This window comes from Propithecus coquereli, unplaced genomic scaffold (genome assembly GCF_000956105.1).
Source record: "Propithecus coquereli isolate 6110/MARCELLA unplaced genomic scaffold, Pcoq_1.0 Scaffold128, whole genome shotgun sequence".
NCBI lineage: Eukaryota > Metazoa > Chordata > Mammalia > Primates > Indriidae > Propithecus > Propithecus coquereli.
In genome coordinates, this window is record NW_012136969.1 from 77,614 (window position 1) to 90,945 (window position 13,332).

A 13,332-nucleotide genomic window follows, 5' to 3' on the forward strand; every position below is an offset into this window, starting at 1 on the left:
CGGAGAGGGGGGGCAGGCGGGTGCAATTCCTTTTGCTGCTGGGTGGGGCAAGTTTCATGTGAGAGAGCAAAGGCTGAGGGATTCAATCCTGGCTGGAGAATAGCTGCTTCATCTAGGAACTTTACACACTTAATTTTCATTTCATAAATTTTATATGCTGTTTAAATTTTATAGTAGTTGCTGTTTTAACAACTGATATATTGTTCACATATCAGTTCCCCCATATGTGAGATGCCCCATGGGGCCGGCTGTTGAACCGCCTGGCCAACACTGTTTCCAGAGCTGTGGCATAGGAAAAAACCGCCGCTCTTCCCAGCTGCTGCTGCCTGGCTGCTCCTCCTCTGAGCGAGCTGAGATGGGGCTGGGACCTGTGCCGGGGGCTAGACTAGGTTGTTTTCTGATGTCCTGGGTGGAGCGTGTCAGGCTTTTTATATGCAAGACCCCATTGGACATTACCCCAGGGGGCATTTCACATATGGGTGAACTAAGGCACGCAGGGGAAGCGATACAAGCCCTTCTTGCGGAACAACTGTATCCGAGTCCCTTTGACATCTACTCAAGTCTTAGGTCAATTCTTAAAAGGCCTTTGTGGAAATTTCTATGTTTCCTCAGTGTATCCTTCAATAACTATTTCTTGAGCAGCTGCTCTGTAGCAGGCATAATTCTAGGCTCAGGGACATAGCAATGAATGAAACAGAAAAAAAAAAAATCCCTGAGCCTGTGGAGCTTACATTTTATTGGAGGAAGACAGATAATGAACATGTAAGCCTGTAAAGACAGGGTTTGGGGTGCAAGATGGAGAAACTTCTAGCAGGGTGTGGGGATAGGGAGTGTTGGGGTGGGAAGAGTTGCAGTTTTATAAAGGATGGTCAGGGAAGGCCATGCTGAGGAGGTGGCATTTGAGCACAGACCCGCAGGGGTGAGGGAGAGAGTGAGGGGGAGCATGACGGTGGAGCAGGACTAGAGAGTTCTATAGGCCCCTCGCACCCCTTACAATCCATGTCTTAGAGGTAACACTCCTTTATGCTGGAGTCTTGGGACATCTGAGCTGGTGGGCCTCTGGTGCCCCTTGCCCCATCCCTCCTGTTCACGCTGGTTCCTTCTGTCCCTCTCCAGAGTGTCAGCATGCTGCGCTGCCTCGTGCCCCGGCTGCTCTGCCTCCCTGGCAGGACCGCCCCGTACTCCTCCGCAGCAGCCCTCCCAAGCCCCATCCTGAGCCCGGACATCCGCTACAACCAGCTGTTCATCAACAATGAGTGGCGAGATGCGATCAGCAAGAAGACCTTCCCGACAGTCAACCCCACCACAGGGGAAGTCATTGGGCACGTGGCCGAAGGGGACCGGGCTGATGTGGATCTGGCCGTGAAAGCTGCCCGGGAGGCCTTCCGCCTGGGGTCCCCCTGGCGCCGGATGGATGCCTCCGAGCGGGGCCGGCTGTTGAACCGCCTGGCCGACCTAGTGGAGCGGGATCGTGTCTACCTGGCTTCACTGGAGACCTTGGACAACGGGAAGCCTTTCCAAGAGTCTTATGTCTTGGACCTGGATGAGGTCATCAAGGTATACCGGTACTTTGCTGGCTGGGCTGACAAGTGGCACGGCAAGACCATCCCCATGGATGGTGAGCATTTCTGCTTCACCCGGCATGAGCCAGTTGGTGTCTGCGGCCAGATAATCCCCTGGAACTTCCCCTTGGTCATGCAGGGCTGGAAGCTTGCCCCGGCGCTCGCCACAGGCAACACCGTGGTAATGAAGGTGGCGGAGCAGACCCCCCTTTCTGCCCTGTACTTGGCCTCCCTCATCAAGGAGGCAGGCTTTCCCCCTGGGGTGGTGAACATCATCACGGGCTATGGCCCAACCGCAGGGGCGGCCATCGCCGAGCACCTGGATGTTGACAAAGTTGCCTTCACGGGCTCCACGGAGGTGGGCCACCTGATCCAGAAGGCCGCTGGCGACTCCAACCTCAAGAGGGTCACCCTGGAGCTGGGCGGCAAGAGCCCCAGCATCGTGCTGGCTGACGCCGACATGGGCCACGCCGTGGAGCAGTGCCACGAAGCCCTCTTCTTCAACATGGGCCAGTGCTGCTGTGCTGGTTCCCGGACCTTCGTTGAAGAATCCATCTACGATGAGTTTCTCGAGAGAACTGTGGAGAAAGCCAAGCAGAGGAAAGTGGGGAACCCCTTTCAGCTGGACACGCAGCAGGGGCCCCAGGTGGACAAGGAGCAGTTTGAAAGGATCCTGGGCTACATCAAGCTTGGCCAGAAGGAGGGGGCAAAACTTCTCTGTGGCGGGGAGCGTTTTGGGGAGCGCGGTTTCTTCATCAAGCCTACGGTCTTTGGTGGCGTGCAGGATGACATGAGGATCGCCAAAGAGGAGATCTTCGGGCCCGTGCAGCCCCTGTTCAAGTTCAAGAAGATCGAGGAGGTGATTGAGAGGGCCAACAACACCAGGTACGGCTTGGCTGCCGCCGTGTTCACCCGGGACCTGGACAAGGCCATGTACTTCACCCAGGCACTCCAAGCTGGGACCGTGTGGGTAAACACCTACAACATCGTCACCTGCCACACGCCATTTGGAGGCTTTAAGGAATCTGGCAATGGGAGGGAGCTGGGGGAGGATGGGCTTAAGGCTTACACGGAGGTGAAGACAGTCACCATCAAGGTTCCTCAGAAGAACTCGTGAGAACGTCCGTGGCAGAGGCCCAGTCCCAGTTAGGCGGTTTGACAACCACCTAGACCAGTGGTTGCCAAACTTTTCTTGGCCATGGATCCCCTTTATTTGTTCCAAATGAACTCTTAGTAGGAATCCCAACAAATAAAGCAATTAAATCAGAGATATTCTATTTAAAGCAGGGAGGGGGGCTGGGCTCAGAGTCCTACCCACCTGCTCCCCAGCCCCAGCCCCCTTGGTGGCCTGTGAGTTGCTTCCCTGAAACCTTAGAAGTCTCTGGAAGACAGATGAAAACCCACTGATCTGGACAATAGTTTTTAGTCCTTCCTGCTGATCCAAGCACTTTCCAATGGGTTAACTTGATGGTTTAGTGGATGGACTCAACGCAGACATAGGATTGGAAGGCATTAGGAGTTTTGAACTAGGTGGACACCAAATCTTGGCCCTACTCTTCATTGACTTAACCTCAACACCAGGGGTGCCTTTCCTTTTTTAAGTACCAGTTCCGGCTCTTTTTCTTCATAGCCCTTCATTTTACTACTGATTTTCCTTAATTTGAGGGAAGGAGTAGGCAAAGAATACATTTACATACTTATACCTTTAAAATAGGCCTAGACACCCCAAATATCCATCAACGGATAAGTAGATAAACAAAACCTTTCCATGGAATATTCCTTGGACTAGTCGGCCATAAAAGGGAATGAAGTACTGACATAGGCCACAACATAGGGAACTTTGAAAACATTCTAAGTGAAAGAAGCCAGACATACAAGGCTGAAAATTGTATGATTCCATTTTTTATGAAATATCCAGACTAGGCAAGTCCATAGAGACAGAAAGTAGATTAGTGGTTGCCAGGGGCTGGGAGAGTAACTGCTAATGAGTTTGGGATTTCTTCTTGGGAGGTTTTGAAAATATTCTGGAATTGAACATTGGTGATGGTTGCACAACTTTGTGACTTAAAAGTATAGAATTGTTTAATTATGGTATGTGCGTTAATTTTGTTTAAAAATTAAAATAAACTCATTTGTTCTGTTAGTAAATCCATTTTGTCTCAATATTCTCTTGCTGCTGAACATTTTACAGAGTCTTGGGAATGGAAGGGACCCAGGTAGTACCTAGTCAGTCCTCAGCCAGGTGCAAAGTCCCCTCGGCAATGTTTCTATTTTTGTTTTCTCTTGGCTGGGTGACAAAGCACAACTGTAAGACCCACAGAGAAAAACTCTGGTTCCTGCCCAGAGCAAGTCCATCTCATTTCGAGGCTTCCACTGGCATTGCCCCCACCCCTCAAAAACCACACCACCCCTGAAGCCAAGCCCAGCGTAGGGAGCCTCCTGACATGCTGGGGGTTTCCTGAGTTTCCAAGGGCAGAGCTCTTTGTGGTTATTGCTAGTCTTGCTGCTTTCATTCCCCACATGATGGAAGCAAAGGTGACCCCAGCCAGCCAGGCCAGGGTGCAGAAGCAGAATGCTGGGCCCGTCCCTCCTGGGCTTCCATCTTTCTGGACTATGTGGCTTACAAGTCACCCTACTTTTCAGTCTGCCCATTCTTGTGAGTGCACGTGCTGTCATCTCTTTAACATCCTCTTGTCTTACCGAGGCATCATGGTGCTTTTGTTCATTATCTTAACTTGGGTTTGGCTGGAAATTTTCTCGAGGGTTCAAGGTCTGTTTGGACACCTCATCTCCCTTTCCTAAGACCTCCTTTCTATGCCATTTGTCTACAGCTGAGGTGATCCTGACTCTTCCCTGAAGCTCATCTTCTGCCCATATCTCTTGGAGGCCGTGGGCACCTTTGCTGCACATAGCGAAGGGGAAATGGGAGTGAGTGGGTGGATGGGTGTCTCTAATGACTAACAGGCAACATGACAGTACTTTAACATGTCCGTTCTTTATGCGATTCTCAATACTTCTTAATCCGAGAGGAACATTGTAGATGGTGTCTCAGTACGGGGTGGGATTGGGAAAAGACAATCTTCCAGTCCTGAAATTGCGAGACTAAGGCAAATTGTGAATCAGCTCAGCCCTCTCGGCCCCTCCCCACCCATTTTACCACTGCTGTGAACGTAGAGGCTCATGAGCAGGGAGGTCTAACCGGGCATCACAATTCAGGCCAGACCTTGCCCACAAGACTTACTCGGTGGTGGATGCTGCAATTCTGCAGCACCCATCTGTTCAGCAGACTTTGACCAAGCTCTTCCTCTGTCGAATGCTGTGCCAGGCACCTTGACACACTGTTGACGCCTCACTACTCTATAAAGCAGGTGCTGGAGTTTTTCTTTTTCTTTTTTTCCAGATGAGGAAATGGAAGCCGAGAGGTTTAGTAAGCAGCTCATTTGAAGTCAGTTCCCCATGAGCATGCACAACGGCCCATAAATGGGGATGTACCAAGGGCACGTCTAATCCACCCGAGCCTGAAGGAGCCACGGCAGTGCCGAACAAGCCCAGCCCAGCACACCAGCGACTTTGGGGGGCCATCAGGGTTGCTGCTCAATCACTGGTTCTCCTGATCGGATCTGAGCCCATTTAGGACCTTTAATTTGGGTTGGCTCCATTCTGGGTGTGAGGCTGGCTTCTGGTGGCCACCTTGGGAATTCATTTACGCAGCTCATTCATTGGTTTAAGAAAGAAAGAAAGAAAAAACAAGGGCCCTGGCTCTAGGCTGGTTGTGAGGGAAGGAGAATTGAGCAAGACAGTCTCTGCCTGGCGGGAGCTCACAGTCCGGCAGGAGAGACACTTACAGAGCAGGATGAAAAGGGCATGAGAAGTAGCACACAGAGGCTGTGAGATGGTGAGAGGAGAGAAATCGGGTTTATTAAGCACCCACGATGTGCCGTCTCCCTTAATGCTTCCAACTACCTCGAGGTGTTTAGTATTATTGTTCTACACTTGCTACACATCGAGCCCCAGAGATGTTCAGGTCTTCTGACTGTCTGCCGCACACCAATGCATCCTGGGGCACCCAGCTCGGCCCAGGGACAGGTCCAGTGTGAGGAGACACAGGATCCTACTGGATGCAGCCAGGCCGAGGGACAAGGGAAGGGTGTTCCTGGAGTCTCCGAGAAAGCGTGGAGGATTGGAGGAAAGGCCAGTTTTCCCATGGGGAGGGGAGAGGCAGGGAGGAATGGCTGGTGGGGGGCAGACAGGCGCTGGGAAGGGGGCTCCGGCACCCTGCAGGGAAGCTCACACCTTGTCCTGCAATGGGATGCCCCTGAGGGTTTTAAGAGGAAAGTGATAGGATCAGATTCAGTTTCTAAAGCTGGAGAAGGGATTGAGGGGTGTGTTGGGAAAATAGGCTAAGAGATGTGAAAGATTTCAGGAGTTTTGCAGGGCTTTGCCTTGAAGGAATCTGTGACCATGTTGGTTCACAGAATAGAAGCTGCTCCCAAAAAGGGAGGCATCGCCAGAGGACATTTGCAAAGCAACGTTTCTTCTTTGCTGCCAGCCATCACCTTGAGCTTTTCGCAGAGCAGAAGCTCGGTTTGGGTCCTTGGCGGAGAAGCTGATTAAAATGCCTGCCCAGCAGGTAACATGCAGCTGGAACTATCTTAAACTTCAAGGCTATTCCTGCTTCATTCCTGCCCACATGTCTCTGTATTTGGAGAAGTAGATTAGAGTAGTGCACAGACTCAGTATTCTCACTTAATACATTTTTATCTTTAATTTGTATGCTCAGCTAGGTCTGTTTCTAACTTAGGGCTTAACATGTTAATCTTAGAAAAATTTTGTAACTGTCTATTCTTGTAGACAGAATTGGGTAAGGGTCCCCTGGAAACCTCAGTGAATGAGCTGTACACATAATTCTTTAATGAAGGACAACTCTTTGCTGTGACAATAAATACTGATGGGGGAGTCAGGGGTCCTCCAGCAGGGTAGACCTGGGGTTGGAGCCTCTCAGGACACTGGCCTGCTCCAGGGTGTGGGGTCCGGGGCAGAGCCTGGAGAGCCAGGAGGCAGGCTTTGGTGGGTGGCGACAGATGGGCAGCTTGGCACAAGGGGAGAGCAAAAGTTTGGGTAACATCGTGTTTCTGGCTGGGGCGACCAAGTGGGTGGTGCCAGCCACTGCAAAGGGGACACTTGCGGGAGGAGTGTGTTTATGGACAACATAGGGAAGTTACTTATTTATTCATTTATTCAACACATTTTATTTAGTGTTGACTATGGGCTGAGAACTACTATGGGCTGGTGACATAGCAGGGAAAAAAAGAAAAATCCTGAACATCCTCTCTAATGCGGTAAGCAGACCATGAGCAAAATACACACAATAGAGTCTGTCGATGGTTAAGGGGATTATGGAGAAAAACACTGCCGGGAAGGGAGCCGGGAGTGTGAGTGGGCTAGAAGTTCCAATCTTCAATGAGGTGCTCAGAGGTGGCCTCACAGAAGAGATGACAAGGGACTGAAAGAGACTGGAGCTTGGCTGGGGGGCTCCAGGAACATGGGAGGCCAGGTTGCCGGCGAGGGACAAGCCAGGTGGGCAGTGGGAGGTAGGACAGAGACGCAGCAGGCCTGGGCGGGAGCAGATGGCTGGAGCTTGGAGGCCACTGCGTGGGTGGACTGGGGCCTTTGCTCTGGCTGATGAAGGAGCCACCAGAGGGTGTTGAGCAGAGCAGGGACATATTCTGACTTACATTTTAAAAGGATCAGTGGGGCTGCTGTGTTAAGAACAGATTGTAGGGAGGGCAAGAGTAACCTGACCTTGAGGAAGCCAGCATCCAGGGGTGACAGCAGAATGAGAATCCCACGGGGGCAGCTGAAGAGTGGGAGGAAGACCCGGGAGAGGAGGCCAGAGCTGAGGAAGGCGGGGCTCTCCAAGGGGCGACAGCCACTCCCAAGAGATCAAAAGCACTGAGGAGTGTCACTAGGCAGCAGCCGCAGGGGTCCATGGGGAAGAAGAGCAGTTTGTGTGGAGCGTTGGGGATGGAAGCCAGACTGCCCTGGGTTGATAGCGCCACTTAATCTCCCCAAGCCCCAGTGACAGCACATTAATCCTGGAGTTAGGAAGACCTTCAAGGGGAAACAAGAAGTCAGGTTATGAAGCCCTCTGAGAGCCTCTGGACATCTCACTTAGCCAGAGAAGTGCACAGAGCAGCTTGTCCGAGGCCCCAAGCTCAGTGACGCCAGAGCACAGCCTGGAGCACAGGCCTCGTGGCTCCCGGCCAGTTATCCTTCCCACGTGCATTAGCATGATGTCAGCTGCCGTAACAAACCCTAAGGCTGACGGTTCAACACAACAACGATTCATTTTTTGCTTCTGGAATAATCTAACAAGGGTATCTGGTTAATTGGCATTTTCCTTCCACATGGAGATTCAGGAACACAGCTTCCTTCTGTCTGTGGTTCTGCTGTCTACAATGGTTCTCAACCATTTTTATGCTACGTACTCCTTTGAGAAGCTAAGAAAAGTGACAGACTTTTTCACCAGAGAAAAATATGCACACACACACACACACATGCACACACAATTTTGTACATTTTCAAGATGTTCACAGAACACATGAACCCATCTATAGAATCCTGAGGGGTCTATGGAGCAGGGCTCAGAGGACCCCCTGTCAGCTGGCAGATGGGGAAGAAAGGGCAGAAAAGGGTCATCTGCTCCCTCCCAGCCTTGCTCATGCTGTTCTTTCTCCTTCCTTCCTTCGGCTCCAAAGTCAGCCCATCTTCCTGGGGCCCCGCCTGAGGCCCACCTCCTCCGGGACGCTTCCTCTGATCTCCTCATTTGAGCAATCTCTGGCCCCTTTGAGCTCATAGCACCCGTCCTGCATTTGGTCTTGTCCTGTGGCAGCTCTTATTGGTTGAAATGGTTTAATTTTTTTGTCTCACTAGACTGTGTCTCTCACATACTCCAAGCATGTCCAGTTTCTCTCCCTGCCCCCTGCCACTGGCACACAGCCCTCAGCATTCCTTGCAGAATGGACAGTGCATGACCATTCCCTGAGGGGGTCCTCAGAGCAGCAGGCCAGGGCAGTGGTGCCGACATCCCCAGACTGATGAGGAAACGCAGGCTCAGAGAGTCGAGGGAAGTGACCCAGACCGGCAGCCTGGCAGGGCTTGACCTCGGTTCCAGGTCTCCCAACTCCAAAGCTAATGCCCATTCTACCCAAGCGACAACTGCATGCACCTTCAGCAGCCCACGTCTGGCACCGTGAGCAGCTCTCAGTGCCAGGGCAACAGGTGAGCCCTCAACACCTAGTGACGCCCGGTGCACAGTAGGTGCTCTGCAAACGTGCATGACAGGTGGACTTATTCATGGAGGAAGGAGCGGCTGCCGTGCCCCCACTCCCTAGTACTGATAATTTTTACTCTTCCCTCAACAATCAACCACTCCCTAATATTATGGGGGAGGTTTGGGCATGCAGAAGAGACAGCCACAATGAAAGGCGACACAGGTAACTCTGCCTCCTGGTGCTAACAGCCCCCAGCCCCTGGATGTGCTGGAGGCTGAATGCTGCAGTGAGCTCACCTTCCAGGAGAGAGAAGTCAGCCCCACTGGGCTGGAGCGCCGGCGGGAACTGGTATCCAATTCTGCCCCGGGTGATGGGCTCCCACGTTCTGAATTCATTAACTGCAGACACCAGAGCACTTGGGTTTCCCTGAATTAATTAAAATCTCACAGAACAATCACTCTCTGATTTAACGTTCAAGAGGCCCTGGCAAAGGCTGGGAATGAGGAAATTCATTAGGGGAGACTGTTGCTGCTCGATTTTCTCTTTCGTATTCATTTCTCCCACACTATCCAGCCCTCGGGGAGAGGGCAGGGCAGTGTTTTTAAAGACGTAGGAATTAATTTCACTACAAAACCTGAAGGAAAGAAATCCACCTTGACTAAAAACTAGCCTTTTTGTAAGGGGGGAAGTGGATACATTTAGGATTGAACATTGGCTTTAGAATTATCTTCCTCAAGCCCAGCTATAATCCAGACGACAACTGGAGACTGAGACCCAGGCTGTCCACTGCTGGCAGCGTCAAGGTCACCCTCCTCTGATGGCACTCAGGGCTGTGGCCTAAAACTGCCACCTGCCCACCACTGCAACTCCAAGCAGCAGACACTGGCCACTGTCCCTGTTCACTAACTACACTGCATTTCTCCACATGCTGTTTCCTTAGCCCGGAGCCCCCCATGCCCACTCCAGCCAGCTCAAACGCCTCCTCTTCTGGGAAGTCCTTCCTGATCTCGCCCTGGTCTGACCACAAAGCAGACACCTTGTGCTGCCCAGCAGGATGGCAAACCTGTCCCACCCATTTCTCCACTCAAGTCTGGGTGCAGGACCTGGTCTCACACACCTTCATATGGCCAAGTGTCTCGCTTGAAGGATGCTACCCGTTGTGTGTGGGAGACGACACAGTGCAGATCTCAGTGAGAATGCTTGTACAGTAGGACACGCAAGTTCAGGGGCAGTCAGAAGGCTCAGGCTGCCAGTAGTGTAAGATGACCAGGGCTGGTTAAAAACTGCAGGCAACGTGACCATGTGGGGCTGTGACCACAGCCCAGGACTGAGAGGTAAGGGGGTCTGGACTGAAGTAGCTGCCGTGGGTGAGCAGAAAAAAGGGATAACATGCATAAGGGATGGCAAAGAATTACCAGTGGGACCTGGACCCGCCTACAGCAGCATTCCTAGGACAAAGAAACCACAAAGACTGTCCTTAAAGACATTTATTGTCAGGGTGCAGAGGTCGCGGCATCACGACATCTATGAAAACAGGGTAGAAAAACACAGGCTTTGCAGGAAGAGATGATCATGTCTCCACGTGATGACAGCAGCCACAGCACACGTCCTCCTAGCCACCGAAGAGGTCTTTGGGTACTCACATTTCAAAAGCCATTAGGTTGGAACGATCATGTTAATCCGCCTTTTTGGTTCTGGTAAAAATTTCAGACAGTGTGCCATTTACTATTTATTTATTTTTGCATGCTAAAGCCAGCCCCACGCGTCTTGCTGCTCAGCACTGCCGCCGCAGGGCTCCGTGCACCCTGCTCTCTGGGTCTAGGCAAATCTGAGGCGATTCAATTGACTCTGCAGGACGTGCTCATTAGCAGATGTGTGATGTTCTACTACCTTCTCCAGAGCCACAGCACCTCTATTCCTTCTGACATAGTTTCACTAAGGGCCTGACCAAATCATTGCCCAGCCATTCGCATCACAGGGAATTAACTGTAGGCGCTCCAACACAGAAATAAATCACAGTGGGGAGAAGAGAGCAGGGGCAGGGGGTGCTGAGTGCGGAGGGGGTGTGAGCAGGTCCTCCGGCAGCCCCAACCCCCAACAGAAAAGAGCAGCTTCCAGTTTGATCAAGTTCAATCCCAACTGTTTTCAAAGAGAGGCTCCAATGTTTTAAGGTCTGCAAACCACTCACGTAGTTTCATTCCCCTCTTACTCAGATGAGGACACTGAGGCCCAGAAAGTGAAGGGGACTTGCTCGGGGTCACACAGCAAACCAGGGAGAGATATGCAAATGGACCACCTGTTTCCAGATTCCCAGGGCAGCCTCCTTCTGCCGTGACTCCAACCCAATATCTTAGGTACAGAATGGCCAGGCTTAAAGGCAGAAAATCCAACTCTAATAAGGATTCCAAAATGTAATAATGCTCAATGTGAGTGGCATGAGAGTGTGCTTTAGAAGTTGGGATAAACCTTGGTAAAAGTCCCTGAAACCTGTGGGATTGGCAGCATCTTCTTTAACACAGTTCTGGAATTGCCCCGAGAAGCAGCACCAGGGAGCAGAAAGGGTGGCAAGGAGGGCCAGGCGCCCCGAGTCCTGGTCCTACTCAGAGGCCTTCAGACCTTGGGCAAGTATTATAGCTTTACCACCTAGAGCCTAGTTTCTTCATCTGCAAAAGGGAGGGACACTAACACCTGCCCCGGCCACCCTCCCAGAGTTAGGACCACGTCTGGGGAAGAGCTTCATGAATGCAAAGGCTAGTCCACAATAAGCGATCCCAATTCTGACTGTAAAAAATTGTAATCACCTGGAGATCAATTTTTTTTAGACCAGACAGTAAATATTTTCTTTTCCTTTTTTCACTAAAAAAGACAAAAAGAAAGCCTTATTCCTGGATGAGGCCAAAATGTCTATAAGTAAAATGTATTCTACTACACTCCAATTCCACAGCCCAGAGAGAACACTGGCCCCCTTTCTACAATTGGTGTCCAGAAGCCAGGTCTCCAAGGCACCCCTGGTTAGAGAATGCGGGGCTACCAAGTGGATGTTTTGGTCTCCAAACGCCCAGCCAGGGGCTCCTGAATCTGGGAAAGCATCTAAGACTACATCTCTTTAAAATGGGAAAAAGGCAGGAATAGAAGAGCTACAGCCAGCTGTCCACACCCTTATATGAGCAATGGAATTTGTTTTTGAAGGAATACCATTTCTAAAAGAATGCTAAGACCACACTTCCTGTATTTTTTCCATAGGGCCATCTTTCTCCAGGATGGCAGGGCTAGAGGGGACACTGGTAATGTCCAGTCCAAATGCCACACTTCCAGGTGAAGAGACCAGGGCCCAGAGAGGGGGAGGGACCTGCCCGGATCACACAAAGTTAAGGACAGGTAGAGGAGAGCCAGGACCCTCCTCCCTCCTTCTACAGCACATGCTAAGTCACAGAGCACCGACTAAGAGGTCACAGACAAATGAGGTAAAGAGTCACAGGTGACACATGCCTTGTTTTGAGCCCTTTAGAGTTGCAAACATACCATTATGTGAGCTCCCTGGGAGGGAGTGATTAAAAAAGGAATTCTCATGGAGCAATACATTTCAAAAGTATAAAAACCCACATGCACGTCTGTTTTCCCGTTTGCCCTGCTAAAAACTACATCTGCATACGAATCTAGTTTGCATCTAATTGTTAAAAACATACAAAAGGGGTCTTCTACAAACACAGTTTTTTCAACTCTTCACAAAGCACAAAGATCCATAACTTGACTTTTCCATCATCCTGTGATCAATGTTTCTAAGACCCTGGGAAGAAAAGGAGAGGAAAGAATTAGAGAAAAGCAGCCTGCTGTGTTACAATCAACTGTGTGCTATATGGAAGGCGGGGGAACAGTCCCTAACTTCAAACCTCTCCCTCGCAAGGAATGAGCCAGTGAGGAGTGCAAGTGCACTATGGGGACCCAAGAATACATTTAAGACCAATGAGTAGATGTTTCAGACTCCAGCTTAATAAGAGGAAGAACTTTTCAACCATTGGAAAATCCAAACATGGTTGTCTAGGTGGTGGTAGTGAGCTCCACATCACCAGAGGTATGCAAGCAAGAGCTGGCAATACTACATGTTACACAGGGAACTCTAGACCTGGGCAGCAGTGATGTTCTCAAAATTCCATGATTCTTCTTGGCTTCCTTTTGTTTTTTTCCTTTTTTTAGAAACAGGGTCTTGCTCTGCTGCTCAGGCTAGAGTATAGTGGCAGGATCATAGCTCACCGTAATCTTGAGTTCCTGGCCTCAAGCGATCCTCCCACCTCAGTTCCCAAGTACCCAGGACTACAGGCACGTACCACCACACCTGGATGACGTTTTTATTTTTGTAGAGATGGGAGTCTCACTATGTTGGCCAGGCTGGGCTCGAATTCCTGGCCTCAAGCAGTCCCACTTCGGCCTCCCAAAGTGCTGGGATTACAGGTGTGAACCACTGTGCCCCAGCTATTGGCTTCCTTTTGAAATATCAT

The 13,332-nt window shown here is 50.8% G+C and overlaps 1 protein-coding gene across 1 annotated transcript in view; it reads left to right on the top strand.

The window, feature by feature from the left end:
• ALDH1B1 (aldehyde dehydrogenase 1 family, member B1) overlaps positions 1–2,828 on the top strand; it is a 3,936-nt gene extending 1,108 nt beyond the window's left edge. The window contains exon 2 of the mRNA XM_012638308.1: positions 1,117–2,828. Coding sequence (XP_012493762.1) covers positions 1,126–2,679 — 1,554 coding nt within the window. The 5' untranslated portion in view covers positions 1,117–1,125 and the 3' untranslated portion in view covers positions 2,680–2,828. The remainder of the gene's footprint in view (positions 1–1,116) is intronic.
• Positions 2,829–13,332: the final 10,504 nt, after the last annotated feature.